Here is an 18,560-nt window from a genome sequence, read left to right on the forward strand (position 1 = left end):
GGTTCCTAAAACATTCCAAGAAGTCACCATAAACAAACATTTCCATACCTGGAATAAAGCGGCAGCAGAAAACAGTACCAATGAAAAAAGCTAGTCTGACAGCCACCAGGCACAAATGTACAACCTCTGTCACAGAAAACTGCCTGAAGAATGAAAGGGAGGTTTGAATCTAGTTTCTCTAGATCTCTAACTAGTAACTATTATCTTGGGCCAACATCATTGATAGCCCATGGTAGCAGATACAGGTTGTCAGGAAAGGTATTCTTGATTTCTGCGATGCATTTGGCATTTCCATAATTCCAACACAACATGGTTTTACTAACCTACATATTCACCATCCAGCCATTCCAAACAGTAAGAGAATCCTTTGAGCAGTGCTTGCCTTTAACAGTTCTACTAAAACATAATTTCATTTGCTTTACTTTAAATTTCAAATTTGGCCCATATCTGCTGCATTTACTCTCTTCTCTTTTTTTTTGGTGGTGAACTAGAATGTAACCTCACAATAAAAATTACATTTTAGCAACTCTAACAGCTTGATTTGCAATAATTTGTCTACCTCTTGTCAGCACTAATTGTGCAAGATGTGGAAAGAATTCAATTGCTATGACTGTAACAAGAAGCCATAATAATAATGAAATTCAAAATTAAAAATAACATACCAGATGCACTCTGCCCATCTAAACAAGAGAGTAAAAACAGTGGCAGCTTTTTTATCTTTAAAATTCTTAATTACGTTTGTCTTTAGTGGCTGATCTGAGGTCTGGAGATGTCAGTGGTTGCAAGGAAAGGGAAGGACTGCGTGAGACAATGGCTGTCCTCACACAGAGATGATCAAAGTTCCTGATGACAAATTTTTTCTGTCTGGAAATGATACTTACGTGAAATATGAAGATTTTGGATGCATTCCAAGATTTCCCAACATTAAAAAGTCAACCAGAGCCTAGCCCCTCAGTGCTTATCAGCCTGTAATATAACAGTACTGACTGGACGCAGCACAGCACCATGCAGCAAGCTCTACAAGTAGCTACAGCAATTTGCCTCCATACCATGCATGTTGGCTTCCCCACTAGCCGGCCTCTTTGAAACACAAAGTCAGATTGAGCCTCCTCACATAAACTGCTTGTTCTGTGACAAAACCTTACTCTTGCTATAACTTAGAGCCCAAATTTGCAGTCAGATCCACTCAGGAACAGGTTGTGGTGCATGTGGCCTGGACTGCAGGACTGCATCTTTACTTTGGTGCTGTATTTGTTTCACTTTTGAGAGATTACCTTAATAATAAAGCCCATTTTTTTTCCTTTTCAGATTAACAGATGGATTATCTTCTTTCAGCATTATTTATAGCACATTATATGCTCATGTCCTTTCAAATTTATATACAACACTGCACTTTCAAATGAAGAAAAACAAAGAAACAGCTGCAATCTTCACTTGATAACATTTATTCAATATTTTCTGAAATAAGCAAGAATTTTAAGAAGCCCATAAGCAATCAAATACAGCCACAAAAACCCCATACTGGTCCTAAATAAGAAGCACTATGAGAAATACACAATATTTCATGAAACAATACTGTACATCAACAACCTTTAGGAAACAAACAACTCAAACCATATGCTTAGTTTAGTCACAATATAAAAAACTTTAACCTTTAAAGAAAAATATAGATTCACTCCAATTGTAGGATCCAATCCCATGCTCACTGAAGTCAATGGAAGTTCTCTCATTGATTTCAATGTTTAAAGGATCATGCCCTTACTTTGCCTCAAGAGGCACTTTAATTATTATACAAGGCCTAGCCTGAATACTATTACAAAAATGTCAAACATCAACTCAAGAGTATGTTTCAGCAACTTTCAGGAAATAATGGAGAAATAGGTTATCTATTCATGCATGGAATAAGGCAAAAGCTAATTCATTCAGATTAGGAATAATAATTTTTACTAGTTTCTTTTTCACAACACAAACATTTTAGACTTTTTTAATTAATGGATATATTATATATCATATTATGCTTCACATTTTTCCTACCTCTACTGAGAAAGCTGGCACTGACATGTCATAAAGAATTCCTCATTAATTATTGTTTTCTGTTCTGTAACAACCACAAGAAACTCATCTGGGTTTAGTAATAGTGTCTACCAAGAAAAAAGCACACACTATCATAAGCTTATCGTTTATAGAGCTCAAGGTACATTAAAATGTATTTCATGAAGTTCACAAATTCTGTTTTAAAATATTTTTCCAAACTAAAAGCTGCAGAAAATTGGTTCTTAAATATTCTACAGAAAATTCTGAAGCATCTAATGGTTTAAATTACTTATGCTTTCTTCTTAAAAATATTTAAATTAGGTTAGTAGCCCATCCTTTTGAAAAATAATCCAAAAAAGATACACTAGATTACAAATCTTTTGTCTTAATCAGTGTAACCAAAGGTTTGTCATCTGGGCTGTAATCTTCATAAGCAATGGGGGTTGCATCATACATTGCAGGTCGGGATTTCTTGCCAAACCTGGAAACAAAAGAAAGCTTTTGGTAACAAACATAAGTATGAATGAATTAATGGCAAGAACCCACTGAGTTATGGTATGCGGTCAGAAACAGACACAGAGAGCCTAGATAAATTCTCAATTGTATTGCAACATTCCAGTAGTACAGAAGTTTAAATACCTGAACAGTGACTTTTGAAATATACATATCAAATTAAAAAAAAACCTTCTTGCAAACAAGAAACAGATTCCATATCAAAAGGCTACAGGAATTCTGCTACAGAATTCAGCAGTATCAGAATATGAGAAGACTGCGGAAGGCAAAAGTGAAACTGATACAGTTTCAGTGAGCCCAGAGTTTTATTTTCGAGCTTGCTCTAACAAACAATATTAAGGTCAGGTCATATATATTTACAAAAAGTAAATAACAGACAACTGTGTGACATTTGCATTTGGAAATGCAATAGTTGTGCACTGAATTGAGTTATGAGCTATAGCCAAAGCATTTAAAAAATAAACTTTTCTCACCTGACATCCACTTGGGAAGCACATTTTAACTATCAACATGCTGCATGCTATTCGCAACACTGGCAGAATTAATGGCAGTTAGGATAGTGCAAACATACTAATCTAGCAAAGGTTCACAAGCAACAGAATCCCATCAGCAGCATGCTCCTCCTGGGCAACCATCGCTGCTAAGAACCAGGCTGCATCTGCCTGTGCAGAGAATTGGTGCAGCTGTATCATTGTGGCCCAGTGCTGGCATATCCAGAACTCCTTCAGGTGCCTTTGCACTGCATAGACAGTCTATCACACTTCTGATCATTTATTAAGACACAAAAATAGTGCTAAAAATGCAACTTGAAAGTGGAAAAATGACCAAAGTGTTCTGACTACAATTTCAGGAGCTTTAAATAACAAAAAGGATCACAGGAAAATGAGGCAAAAAAGGGTCAAGTCTGCTTTCCTTATGGACCTGATGCAGAAAAAATACTAACACAGAAACATAAAGACTTATTTAGGTAATGATCCACACTAAGGATTCTTTTTATCCCCTTCTTATGTGTCATATTAAGTCTATATTAATTTGTGTACACTGGAAGGTGAGATCCAGAAAATTCAGATATTGAGGCTAATATTTAGACCAAACCAAAATTAACTTGTTTTTATTCCAAGATCTTTATGTAACTTCCTGTCTGTTCCAATTTAATTCTTGGCTGTTTTCAGTGATATAGAATTGTTGACAAAACTAAAATGGCTGGAAGCATTATGATCTATATGGTGGAAATTTCATTTTTCAAAGTACTTCAGCTGTCAATAAGGCCACACCAGGTACATTTCCATGCACAAATGCCTCCTGTCCTCTATAGTTTAATAAATACATACAGGCCATGTTTGCTCATCAGCATCATGATGGATAAACCTGATTTTCTGTAAATGAGATAAAATTCCAAGAATTGAATGAAGGAATCAAGTTATGGAATCTTACTAAATCAGAGGCAGCAATGAATTCTGAATCACCCTTTCTCTCCATCACTCTTAAGGGTTTAAAGGAAATAGAGCTCTGCATAGATACAAATGATGAACACCCTCCAGTGATTTAAGTCAAATTTTGCCTTTTCTGACAGGTAGAGAACAAATGGCTTGTTGCACACGGTGAAGCAGTACAGAATCTGTTCTTCTGTGTAGGTCATAGTTGACATGTGCCCCTAATTAGTAAACGCTGAGAAAAGACCACAGCACATGTGCTAGTTGTTTGTGGCCTGGCTGAGCCATCTAGCTGGTAGACCACATTGCTTTGATCAGGCGGTTCAGAAGCCAGTCCCTGCTCGTAACAGTAAACAGAGTTAACACAAACCTCAGAGGTCTCAAAACAGAATTGTTACATGGGAAGTCCTAGTTCAATGAGTGTGTATCTGGTAGGATTGCACAAGGATGCTATTTAATCGTTTAATTGTCGATATAAAAGAAAACATAAAACAATTACCAATACAATCTGCAAGAGGCAACAATTCAAGGGGCAGTAAATAGTGAAAAGATGCAGATCACTGCTATAGAGTGCACTGGATCAATTAATAGGCCGCTTACAACAAAAGCACATACAAAACAAATGAATAAAGACTTCTTCCAGTGCAACCAAATGCAAAATTATTCATCTAACAAAGAGTATGCACCATGTTGGGAAATCTCAACCCTGGGAAGCGGGAAGCACTGAGTCTGGAAAAAGACTGGAGGGACATGATGGATAATCACTTTAACATTAGCTTTAATGCCATATTGTGTCTGATGATCAATTATGTGCTCAGATTGGTAAGCAGAGTGCATCAGTAGGATGAGGAAAGTTCTATGCCCTCTATATTTAGCATTGGCATGTCCATTCATGGGTAACAGTGTTCCAGTGTGTATATCAGAGATACTTACCAATGGCATAGGGATCATCACAAAGTCAAGTAAATTATATGAGAATTAGAAAATATATTTTGCAATGAAACATTGAACAAGAGAAACCTGTGTAACTGAGACTGAGGGTTCCATGAGAATTTTGTGGACAGTATATATTCAACGTAAGAATTCTTCTTGGCACAGGCAGCTGGTCCATACGTGTGTGTGTGTGTGTGTGTGTGTGAGAGACAGAGACTGCAAATTCTATGTCACATGTGGAATGGGGTTGCCCCTCCACTTCCTTAAAAGGACATTTCAAAAGATGGCTAACCATAGAGTCATTAACCTCAACAATTCCATTCAGGTAGAAGACTTTTGAGAACGTTAGATGTTTGAACCCCAAGGAAATGGTATCCTCCAACCTCTGTGGGATAGACTAGAGTTCAGAGTTTCCCCAGAAGCAGAAGAAAGAAACCACATGTTGCTACTCTCTTCAAAAACAGCAACTGGTATAAGGAGTCCACAAATAAAGTTTAAACAAGAGAAGGAAAAGAGAGAGACCAGAATTTAAAATTTTTTAAAAAGCATACCCATAAGAGGAACAGATTATTTTTGCCTCCACAGGAGGAGAATGAGAAGTTTAATTTCCTCTGCATTATTCAGAGAAAAGGCCATGTGCCCAAGTGGTATTTTCTGTTCCTTGGTATAATTGAAATATAATCCTTTGTTCCTACAAAGTTGAGACTGACAGAAGATGTATATAAGCAATTAGCACGTGCTGTGGAGACCAGAGAACTTGTGCATGTGATCATACTTCCACAAAGAGATAGCTAACCAAAACTCATCACTGAAACCTATGTCAGAAAATGGTAAGAAACTAGCATGTGCTGAAGCTCATCAGATTCAGGGAACTTGGGACATTGCAATATAACACAGATGACTTGAACATCAGAATGCAGAGAATGTGCAGTGGAGTGAAACTTATTCTGCTGTGACACGATGACTTAGTCTGATGAACCAGACTCTTCAACCCACACATAGACAGAACAAGAGTCAGCATATGAAAGTAAAATTAAATACACTGTATGTAGTGCATGATATCTAGACACACAAAAAGTTCACAGTAGTACAGTCTCTGTAACCAGATACTTAGTGAACTCAGCATGAATGCTCTCCTAAAGTGAACAATCCAGTTTCAACAACAGATCCTGGTTCCAATTCAATGAAGTCTCATGGCTGCAGTAGCCAGTGGTCAACTATTTCATTACAGTGTTCCCTTCTGGCTTTAAAATATATAAGCTTTAACAAAAAAAGGAGTATTTATTTACTGTCTGCATAATGAATACTAAAGAGAGCCGTGCTTCACCTTGTTAGAAAACTATCTAGTTATGATCTGCTAATCCTAAGAACATTCACTAGAAGTAGACATGTATTAGTAATGACCCTTGAGCAGATTTGTTTTCTCTTACAGCAAGTACCTTGATTAGTAAAGACCAAATTATAAAAAATGATCAAGAAAAAGACCTGCTGAGAAACATGAACAAGTAATTTAAGAATAATTTACTGAATATGCAACAGGCATCCACATGCCCTGGACACCTACTGACTTTAACAGAAACCTTACATTTAAAGAAAATCATCTACTCACTTTTTCTTAAGCCTCGAAATTACTAATAAGTTTGGGTATCTAACTGGGAAAGGGAATGATTTTCAGAAAACGCTGAGAATCTATTACCTGAAAGTAGGTATCTTAGATACAGCAATTCTGAAAATTCAGACCTTGGTATTTTTAATATGCAGATTTAAGAGTTATGCAAAAATAACTATAAAAGTTGTGCTCCTCTTCCTGGAGTGAAATCACCAAAGCAGTGTTTTATATCTTCCTGGAAACAAAACAAACACAATCATGTTCATCCTAAACCTCTGTGAATTACCTGACTTGGCAGCTCTATCTTGGATTTTTATAAGGCATCCAATTCTCTGAGAAGCACAGAGAATTATTTGGAATAAAAACATTTAGTTTCACTTGCATTAAATAGAAACACCTTTCCCAAGATAAGGAAACCCTTTATTAACAGGTTCCAATAATGTAACTTTCAACTGCATAATATGGATCTGAAAAATCATCATGAATATATCCTAGTGTAAGAAGTTCTTTGGGTGTTATTTAACCCTGATGAAAACTTGTTTTTCTAAACTTCTGTGTTCAGTAATAAACAGAGATTCGTTATAAGTAGTACAGACAGTAGTGATAAAGACCTGAACTAGCCCAGCTTCCAAGATTTGAAAGGTTTCATACAGGAAACCTTTTACCATTTCCATTACCTGGTGGTGAAACTGTAAAAGGCAGTGCAAACTCAGATTAAAAAGATCCTACCTTGCTGGTACACTTTTCCTTGATACCCTTAGATAGAAAGTTGCCAAATTTGCTTTAAGAAATAAGTAAGAAAACCCAGGTGTTTTACACTGTTCTTCAGGAGACCAATTCCAGTCCCTGTGGAAGTGCAAAGTACCACTTCATCAAGTAGTAACTGAACAGGATTGACACATTCATCACTGCTGCAGTAGTAGGAGGGAAGTGTTTAATTTGAAAGATTAACAGTATCATTTTGCACCTTGCTTTCCACCCTTGGAGATGTGTAGTACCTAACAGTAGACATTCAGAAGGCCAAATAATAAAAAACTATAAAGCTTTTTATGAGCCATAAAGCAATTCGCTCCTCTCCCAATACACTGCTAAAGGAAAAGAAGAGTTCTTAGGGTGTGTATGGTGTGGAGATTCTGAGCTCCTCCTGGAAGAGATGTAAGGCTAAGTGGCAAAAGAGACTTGAGGGAAGACTTGAAAGAACATTATTTTATTGCTATGTTAAATCAACTATGCACATCTTTCTGTTTAAAATATTTACTAACTAATATATTTTGACAATGAACAAATGTTTTATTGTAAATCTAGCTGGAACAGTTTAAGGAGCTACTGCCCAAAGCTGCAATGTGATTAACTGAGTCTGTAGGAACTCCTCATCTATTTCAGATAACTTTGATGACTTCAGTGGTGGTACCAATCAATCTATTTAATTTGCACTGAAACAGAACTGGAGCATTTGGAAAATGAATTACCAGCAATCACCAACCAATACGCATGTATTTCTCCATGCACAGGAACGTGTCTCCCTCCATTCTTTTAAAAGCATTTTAATGGTAACACACATGAACGCTCTTGGAATTTGAAGTGATCTTGACAAATCGAAGAAATAGGAAAAAGAAACAATAAAAATGAAAGTTCTACCCTATTAAGAGAGATGTCAAATGCAGAAGAAACAATACTGGCTAGAAAGCAAAATGGCACAGAGGATCTTGGGGTGAGGAAAAGGTCTAACAGGTCACAAAATTATATCAGCAATTGCTAGCATAATGCAAATTAAAAAAAAAAGCAAGCAGGTTTCATTTTCAGATGTATGAACAGGAATGCCATAAATAAGACACAGGAGGTGATTACTCAGTTCATTTGCTATGGGTAAAGCTTCAGACAGAGAACTATTTCCAGCTTTAGGAACCACTCTTCAAAAAAAGAGAAAGACAATCTGGAGTGTGTCCCAGGAAGACAATAAAGAAGCTGATATGATCCAGGAGAAGATACTGGAAGAATGGGTTAGTTTAGTCTAGGGAAGAAAAAAGTTGTTCTGCTTAGTTTGGTTTTATTATTAAAAAAAAGTGGGGGGACGACACGATGTACATGATTACTATAAAGGGAACAGTGATAGATTATTCTTCATGACAACCTGAAGACCAGTAAGAAGGAATCAGCCTAACTGATAGCAAAGAAAATCTAGGTTGGATTTCAGGAAAGCCTTTTTTAATGCTATTCAACTCCTTTGGAGGTTTTTAAACACAATTGTTGGCAGGGAGCTAAGTGTAATTAATGCTATATCAGTGCAATGGCTTACACTTGAGCTCTTGAATCCCTTCCAGTCCTACTTTTGTATTATTGCCTGGCTTACAAGTGCTCCATTAAAACTAAAAGTCAAAAAATTACTCTCTCTAGGAAAGCAAGTAAGAAAGATCCTAATTTTGAGGCAAACAGGAGCAGAAAAAATGAGTGATTTGAAGAGTATCACTAAATAATCTGGTAAATTAGTCATAAAAATCAAGGTGCCTTTGCTACCTAATCAAATTACTTGTGTGTGTCAGTTAAAGAGTATTTACATCCCAAACAGAAGATCTTACAAGCTAAGAACTCTGCATCTGCCCCTCTCCACCAGTTACACCAAATAAATTCAGAATAACTCTCTCTGTTTTCAAGAGTTGTGCTGGATTGTCACACTTCAGATGAGAACAGAATAGGGATCAAAAAAGAACAATGAGCAATGCTGGTGATTCTGTCTTTTCACAGTGAAGCAGCCCATTCTCTCCCAACACAGTTAAATGCACTATGCATGGACTGAAATTGCATATCGTAACATATTTTTTTTAAATTACCATCCCCAGAACAAACCTGGCATGTCGGATAGAAGCAATTGCACTACTGAATTCACTGTCAATGCTTCTACAGTTGTAAAATTCTTCATAGGCTGGCCTGGAAGAGCCTTGATATTCAATGCGGCTGATGCGACATATTCCCACAATCAGAATGATCAGCATCAGGACAAACGCTACGCAGAGAGCCCCAATTATGATGTAGAGGGAGTGACGAGGCATATTTGTTAGACTCTCTGCCATATGCCCAGACTTCCACTGCAGATCTGCCAGTAAGAAATAAAAGGTTATCATTAATTAGTAATTTATATCCTTCCTGCTGAATAGAATTCTTTTATGACATTCACTTTCGATGTTTCTGTGGAGACTTCTGAAGCTAGGAGGATATGTAATTTGAACCTCCCCAGGCTCTGTTATGGATATGTCACCATGCCTAACATGCAACAAATTTGAATAGTGCTATCCTGATCCTTCACCCAGCTTTTTTGTAGTTTTTTAAGGTCATATAGGAACACTTATCTAGTTTGATCTCCTGAATAACCCAAGTCATAGAAAGTCATCTACTTATTCTTGCATTATGTTATAATATTTACAGGCTCTCTAAAGGCAGGCAGGTTTTATGTAAAAGCTTCTAGTAATCCACCAATTCTCTGTGCAGTTTGTTCTAATAGTTAGTGAACCTTTCCACTAAAATGTGTTGTTTAAGATGTATTAAACATGCTTGGTTTTGTATTTGAAACACAGGTTTTTGTTATGCCTACCTCCATCAGACTGCAGAGACTTCAAAACCAGCATTTCAAGGACAAAAAGGGCATCTCATAAGGTGCTGCAGTACTGAGCCCACTAGAGTGTTCTCTCAAGCATAATTTCCCTGAAAGGTCTCGAAGCTGACCTTAAAGTAAAGCCAATCTGGAAGAGGTTTCTCGTATTTATGTATTCCAGACCTTCTTTATAAGTATTCCTTGTGCCCAAACTATTGTCTATCAACGCCAAACAGATTGTCTATCAATTGCCTATGTCCTCAGATCTGTTTTTCTCTAGCATGGGTCAGGGTATTTCTAATTAACCTGTACTTCCCTCTAGGGTTCATTTTTGACAGTCTTTTAAGCCTATGCTCTCAAAAATTACTTCAAACCAGGAACAGACTTGAACCATTCTGACTACAGAAATCTGACACGCTTCAAGTTATTTCTAGCAGGTGACTGTTCCTTTTTCAAATGGACTTCCGCTTGCACTGGTTTAGAAACTCCCTTTACTTAATAACAAACAGTCTGGGAACAGGGCTACCAAGCGTATGTTTTGGGAATGTTAAGATATTCTTAGAAGCCACCTCTTGAGGATGTTGATGATGGCAGATAACTTATTCAAGCACCTGACCTGAAATGACAAGTTTAGTGGCATCTGTGGATGTAATGTTCCTCTATGGCAGAAACACAGGGGAGTGTATAAGTACAGAAAAAAAAAAAAAAATCTATTTTAGAGGAAGGTAGGGAGAAATCCTGAAGCTGTAATGTGTGGGATTCACCTGGGCAAAGTTTGAAGAAATGCTTGCTCTTTGTTTACAATAGTAAAGGTTGTCCTGGAGCACCTCTGAGCTTGGGCTTGCTTAGAATTTTGTCCATAAATGTGAGCTGAGTTTACAGGACTGACTGCTTGTTGGTGTTACCTTCTTCAGAGATCAGTAAAGTTTTGATCAGCTGTAATCATTCAGTGATTTAATGTTGCTAAAGTGCTGTTACTGCAATTTGCCCAGACGGCATATGAGGGAGAGAATACAGCTGTGCTCTGTGCAGTCTGGAATGGGTTTCTATTTCTGTTCTGCAGCACATTCGTCACACACAGTGGTTTCTGTCAGGTTGTCAGATCAGGCCAAATTCAGATCTAATGTGCGCAGATATATGACAAGACGGTTCTGATTTAGGTTCTGTGTCTTCCATCTCTGGATGGTAAGGATGAAATTTTTTCCTTTCTTCCTCAACAGATAAAAATATGAAGATTAACAGCTTATACTCCAAAGATTAGAAAGAACTATGACAGCTCAAAATCACAGTATTCTTAGTTGTCATAGTAATGTTCATAAAATTAATTAAGAATTAGATTTCAATGCACATCACACAGTCAGTACTAGAAATTCTTCATAATGTTAGTTTTCAAGTAACCACATGGTTTGGCTTACCTTGCTAACTACATTAATAATTACAAAAGTAGCAAATGTAATAATATTAACAAATAACCAGCAGGCATTACAAAATTCATATGAGACATGTTGTAAGCTTTTTTTTACAATGAATGCTCCGTTAACTTTTTAGGCAAATACATTTCATTTTGGAAGGAAGAATATCCTCTTTATAATTAAGACTGATTTAATCCTATTTAATTGGAATTGCTAATACTGGTAAGGACCACAAGACGATATAATAAGTATCATCTCAGATATTTCAGGCAGGCATTTCAGTTCATCCAGGCAACACATATCCTGTCTAGTTTGTTGTATATACAGCACTTGAAAATTAAAGCATGCAGTTTGACAAGAAGATAACCCTGAAATACTGTTAGGGTGGTCACTTCAAGCAGATAAAACAGCTGGTGAAAAAAATGGGGAACTATTAATAGTAAATAGAGAGTTGTTCTACAAAAAAGACTAAGTACCAACAGCCTCCTTGATGGATAGTAACAGAAAAACACAAAAGATAAAATGTGATCTATTTAGTCAAATGACCCCCGAACACCAGCTTGTCCCCGTCTTGAGAAGCCTGAAGCCTGGCTTCATCATGTCATTTTCTAGCATTCAGAGGGATGGTCCAATATAAAGGAAGTCAGTATGGAGTGTTTAAATTTAATTTCCAATACATTATTAACCAGTATGTACAAATTGCTGAAACAATATGATAAACATGACAAGGAGATATGGAAAGATGAACAAAAGCAGATTTACTGATAGATTCAATGTTTAGAGCTGAACAGAAATCCACTGCACCACTGACTCAACTCCAATGAGATCAGAAGTGCTGCACCTGTTTATAAAAGAGCTGGATATTGTCTTTGTAGATATGATTACGATCGGGTTCACATCAGTTGGTCAACGCATAGCTCAGGGAAAGACAGTGAGTGCAAAGATCTTCCCATGGATACACAGTTCTGTAGAAAAAAATCTGCAGATCAAAATGCTTTTAAATTCTTTCTGCAAAGTGATTTCTTCAAAGCTCAATCCCCTCTCTATTTGCATAATCTTCTATATACCTGTTAAAATCCACATGCTTTAGGGAAGCTTCCACAGCTTTATGTATAAGCCACTGAACTGGTTAGAGAGGCTGCATGTCCATACTAACATCTGACTATTGCGAAGTGTCATGGTGTCCCATAACAACACATCATTTTACTTTGATGCTGTGTCAAAGTGACTTTAATAGCAGGGGAACATGAGACATTTGCAGATGTTAGGTTATTGAAGAAACTATAGGTAACCCTCAAATTTTAAACTTAATTGTTCTTCAAAATGTATCTTTATGAGATTATGCTAAGATTTTTTTTCCTGTTTTGATTCCTTTAAGACGAATCCAAACCAGAATTGTCCATATTGCATTTTTGTATATCTCCTATGTTATTATTATTATTATTAGAACATATATAGACTCTATTAGCTATCCTGATTTGTGGGATAAAAATTTCAACCTCTTCAATTGAAAACAATTGCCATGAACAATAGTATAAGATTTATTCTCCAAATATTGAGAGGGAAAGAAAAGGTCTGATATTTCTGGCTGAGAATCAGCCTTGCAGTGTTATCAATGCCAGTTAACACTCATATAACTCCCTGTCTCCTGTCATAACAGTCACAAGATAAAAGAACAAATCAGTCAGTAAAAGGCTTAAAACAGCAACAACAAAGTGCTGTTGCTCTTTCCCATCATTTTAACTTGCACAGTTTACAAGTATGCAATACAAGCAAAAAATCCAAGTTTGTGAGCAGCAGGCAAGGCCACTGCAGTTCAACTATAAACAGATGCTATGTGTAGAGAAATGTGCATTAGAGACAATCCCCTTGCTCAAGAGAACGAAGTTTAAGCAGAGTTTTATCCACTCTCTCTCTCACACACTTACAAATGAGGTCTGAAAGGAGTTAATATTAACCAACCAGAGATGTAAGCTTGAACCTACCTGTCATAGGCAGTGCTTGGGGGCATGCATCCCTCACAGGGGAAAGCAGGAATAATTGAGGAGCTGGACAGTAGAAAAGGCTCCTTCCACTCTCTGTTCTGCTTCTCTCATTTTTCCATGTGTTTATATGCACCTCACTATGTATCTGTGGTGCAAACAGCCAAACTCTTAGTGACTAGAGCGTGACAACCAAAGGAGGACTCCAGAACAAGCATCACTGATTATATATAGCACATCTGCAGGGCTCAGAAAGCATGCAAGCCCATCTGTTTCCCTTTGGGACCTATTCATTCCATAACATAACAGAAATGTAATTGTTACTACATTAAGGTACTTCAGGAAGTACCTTTCCAGGATGATTATTGCTTTCTTCAAGAACTAAACTCATCTGTCTGGCAGCTCAGTGGCTAAGGCAGGTAGAATTACACTGCCTTGCTGATCAACTTGGACATGAATGTTTCAGGTATCACTAACAGCAGCTTTGTCAGTAAAAGCTCATCTGAGCATCTTTTAGCATGAGCAATATGGCATACAGATAGCACACAACATTGTGCTCCCAACATCATGATGGTTCTGTACCACACAGGGAAGTGTGTGTGCCATTCACAGAGACAATGCAAAGGCAGTGCTTTCACCATCTCTGGACTAGCTAACAATGCTCTTCTGCAGTCTTTGCTTTCAACAGAAAACATTGAACCTGAATGCACAACCAACAGTTACAGGGAGAGAAGGTCATAAACCTGTCAATATAAAACTTTTGTGTCAGTCTAGGTGTGAACAAAGTTGTCTTCTGGGTTAAACTAAGGACTAACATCAAGAATAGAAATCAACTTTAAAAGCCATCAACATGTTTAAGTAAAGTTTAAGTAAAAAAGAGTAAAGGAGAGAAGCTTCATATGCTCCTTGTGTAAATGAGATACAGAAAACCTTTTTTATTCCAGCTTTTGTATAGGTAATTTCTCATGAATGTACAATATGAGCTTTCCGAGTCCCCCCTCCTGTTTATTTTTTAATCTATCACCTATCCCTGCAACATTAGCTGTGCTAAGTACTGCAAATCCTCTCAAACTTGTATAATGACTTGAAGGGATCTATGACCACAGTACCTGAGCATTCAAGCACTTAAATACACAGCTAAACTCCCTAGTAAAGACATCTGTAGCCCAAGAACAAGATATCAGGGAAATACAAAGCAGCTCTGTGAGCAACAGAACTAATGAAGCCTAATTTCTGTTCTAACTCTTCCACAGTTGGGCTTCATACTTTCTTCCTCCCATGGACTCTCTTCTGCTCCATAAGGGTGCACTTACACTGAAGCTTTTCTCTATACTAAGAAGCGAGATCACACCGAACCTGTTCCCTCACTAGACCCACCAATGGAACCTCTCTAAGCCTTACTAAATGCTTAGGAAATATCTTGCTCTGGAGACCTTTACCTTTCTAACAAGTTCAGTGGAAATTAGCCTATGGTTGGAAAATTTATTCCTGAAAAAGTTGGCAAATGCATACACACACAAGTCACAGCACAATTACACAGGACTTGCCTTCTTAGGTAAGCAAGTTCAAAACTGTTTTGCTGAAACATCACTAGAACTGTAGGTGCTCAGAAGTCAATACAAGTCTGTTAGGACCATGCTTATCATGCTATGGAAATCACTTAACCCAAGGTAAATATGAAAGTAAGCTCTGAGCCTAAGTGCAATTAAAAGGCAAACTGCTTAGTGCCCAGCTGTGAGATAGCATCTCTGACAATCTAGTCCAACACATCTCAAAGTAGGGTGCCCAGAAACAGAATTCTCAAACTTTCATAGCCACTTTTGAAATGTTATGGCCTAAAATAAAATGCATTTAACAGAATTTTGATACTTACAGATGATTCAGAGTATTTGTGCAGATCGGTATTTAGAAACAAATATGAATTTCTTTATTATAATGCATCCTTTTATAAATTTTTAGAAAACTACAAAACTCACGTATTTCGCAGTTTGCACCAACCCATCCATGTGGACAATGGCAGGTGTAACCACCAGGCTGATCTATGCAAGTTCCTGCATGGTGACATGGGTTGCTGTCACAGTCATTCACATCAATTTCACATTCTTCACCTTAAATTGGAAAAAAGAACAAACAACAAAAAACAAACTTCTATACAATGGGTGCCTCATGTAGCAGATACATCATCAGTCAATTTTTCTCTAGCTGCAAAACAGCTTATAGCTCAATAGCATCTTTATTCTCAGAACATCAAAAGTATTCTATAACTGTTTCAAGAAATAAGTCTCACATAGCTTCCAAGAAGAAATATTATCCTCATTCAACCAGGTGAAAACAAAGTCTAAGTGACTTGACTAACCTCACACAGATTATGTATGTCTCATTTCTTTAAATATAAATTCTATCCCAAGAAAATGTGGCATAACAATTTATCATGTATATTCTGAAGTGCTATACAATAATGTAGCTAATCAGTGCCTCTGAGAAACAGTCACTGTACAACAGAAAGCTAAATCTTAAAAAAAACCCCACACCTTTAATTAGCACTGATCGAAAAGCACGATTTGATCTACAAAACAGCTATGAATGCATTTATCTGTTATGATCACACTGAATATTACCTTGCATGATTAACAGAGCATCAGGTTGTAAATTGACAGCAGATATTTGGATTACACCAATCATGCCAGTTTAAATATGAGTCCAAAGGATTAAATGGGCTGTTTACCATTACTCTGAAAGTGTAAATTGATTCATAACAAGCACTTTAGGGCCTTCAGCAATTGCACATTAATGTAACGGAGTAAGTTTTCTACAGCTTGCAGTAACTAAGGTCAATGTTAAAACCTTTTCCAGTTTCAACAGTGTCCAATTAGTATATCGGCTTACCTGGAAGTCTTCAAAATGTTATTTTTAAAATGCAATCTAGTCTCCAGCAGTAAAGTCAGAAGGCATATTAAATAGCTGTTAGCTTAGTGAATTCTCTTAGTATTTAGTAATAGGCTTTTTTTGCTGCAAAATTTTTCAAGTTCAAAGCAGTTGCAAGTAATATCAAGAACTTTTCGTTCTCACTAGACTGATTACAATTCAGCAAAGTCCAAAGTAATTTGTTTCCCTGAAGAGACACAGTCTTACTTGGTAGTTGTCTTTTTGGACACAGTGAGCACTGACAACTAGACATTCTATGTAATGTATGAATTACTTGCCTGTATATCCAGGTGCACAAATACATGTCGCATTTAGGCCTTCGCCGTCACAAGTGCCACCGTTCTGACAGTTGATGTTAACACAAGGATCTTTGTATAATTCACAGTGCCTTCCTGAAAAGGCAAAATTAGTAATTGCCATTAACATGACCTATACTGACAGCATGAAACCAGTACATGTGATAACTTCACTTGGATGAGCACAATGATGTGTAGCCTCCAAACCTGTCCTATTAGGCCAATGCCATAAAAATAAAGCCATATAGTTTATGGCAGCTTAACTTTTTACAAACATGCCTCCTCTTTGCTCTTCCCACCCACTGAGGCTTTGGGATAAGAGAGGTAGGACCATTTCTGCTAACAAGAACTGCTGCAGTGTCTGAAAAACCAATGGTATAGTAAAGCATAATCTGTTCAGCTATTTAATATTCTTCAATAAAATGTAAACAATAATTGTCTTCAGTAAGAATATTATGTAATAACTTCTTTAATAATATACATAAGCATTCTGATGCCTCTCATTGACTTTTCCAGGAAACTGAGGAGTATAAGTAACGTAATAAAAAGAAAAATCAATTTATTCAAATGTATAACTGGGTTGCTCAACATCATGCCACTACCTTCGCTCTTTCATTCTCAGGTGTAGGCTATGTGCATTCAGCAGCTTTTCCTTGCAGAGGACAGTACAAGCCATACCTGGCATACACAACAGAAAGCACAGCAGATTCCCACCTGGGGATGGGGAGAGATGTTCTACTGCCACTGACTGCTACATGCATCATTTTCTTTGGATCTACTTTTCAGATAAAACTAGAAAAATCAATACATGAAGGATCTAATCAGTGCGTGGAGAGCACTGAAACACGAAAAAAATTATGTATGTGAATAATGAATGACTGGTGGGACTTTGTTTATAATGTATCTACTACAGTGAAATTAGCTTGCACTTAAAATACCTGCCTAAATTTATCCATTAGTGTAAGTTTTAAGTCTAAATCTAAGTCTTATTACCATTCTTTGCTTGGGAATGAATCCAAAGTGACCACTTAGCTAAAATCCTAAATTATCTTCAAGTTTTCCCATTCTTATACTTTTAATAAGAATTTCAACAAACAAGAGCAGGACAAGATTCCGAATACATTCATGTTGTAACAGTTACAAATTACAAACACGTTTTTCACTTTTTAAGGTGGTTCATGTTTCTAAATCCTTACTGTCCTGCAAACTGTAAAGATTCATAGTCAATAGAAGCATAAATTCATATTGTTTATGATGTATAAAAACTGCAATACAGCATTAGCATCAGGAAAATGTTTCTAATCATGAGGTAGCAAATGACAGTGAAGGAATTATGTTGCTTGGGGGAATTACAGAACCCACAGTGATGGAGGAGTAGAAGAGGTTAGACAAATACACGTGAAAAGTGGACATGCAACTGATCCTGCCTTACTCCTTCCCAACCTCTTTCCCAACGGGAATTGGGCAGTTTATGAATTTGAAATTGGAGAGTTTGAGATGCAGAAATATACAGAGGTAAAATTAGTGAGAAAATAGAGTATTTAGAGAAAAGAATATGAGAAAGAAAAATCAATACAAAAAAAGGAAGAAATTGGACACATAATATATCAGATGTATGTATACAAGCAAATTTATTTAATGAGTGAACAATTAAAAGGAATGAACTTAGCTCTCTAGCATTCGACACTGCCGTTATGTACAGCAATGCAAGCTTACATGAGTTATATAAAAACAATCATCTCAAGTTAATAGCAATAATTAAAAAATATATAAAACCAACTTATTTTAAACATATACATAAAAATAGATATACACACACACACACACACATACTCAC

The 18,560-nt window shown here is 36.8% G+C and overlaps 1 protein-coding gene across 1 annotated transcript in view; it reads right to left on the minus strand.

Moving 5' to 3' along the window:
* Window positions 1–1,429: 1,429 nt before the first annotated feature.
* DNER (delta/notch like EGF repeat containing) overlaps window positions 1,430–18,560 on the minus strand; it is a 133,929-nt gene continuing 116,798 nt past the window's right edge. Inside the window, exons 10-13 of the mRNA XM_074833772.1 lie at window positions 16,706–16,819; window positions 15,479–15,610; window positions 9,367–9,613; window positions 1,430–2,515 (exon numbers count right to left, since the gene is read on the minus strand). Coding sequence (XP_074689873.1) covers window positions 2,404–2,515; window positions 9,367–9,613; window positions 15,479–15,610; window positions 16,706–16,819 — 605 coding nt within the window. The 3' untranslated portion in view covers window positions 1,430–2,403. The remainder of the gene's footprint in view (window positions 2,516–9,366; window positions 9,614–15,478; window positions 15,611–16,705; window positions 16,820–18,560) is intronic.

The sequence above is a fragment of the Strix aluco genome, chromosome 9, assembly GCF_031877795.1.
Source record: "Strix aluco isolate bStrAlu1 chromosome 9, bStrAlu1.hap1, whole genome shotgun sequence".
Lineage (NCBI taxonomy): Eukaryota > Metazoa > Chordata > Aves > Strigiformes > Strigidae > Strix > Strix aluco.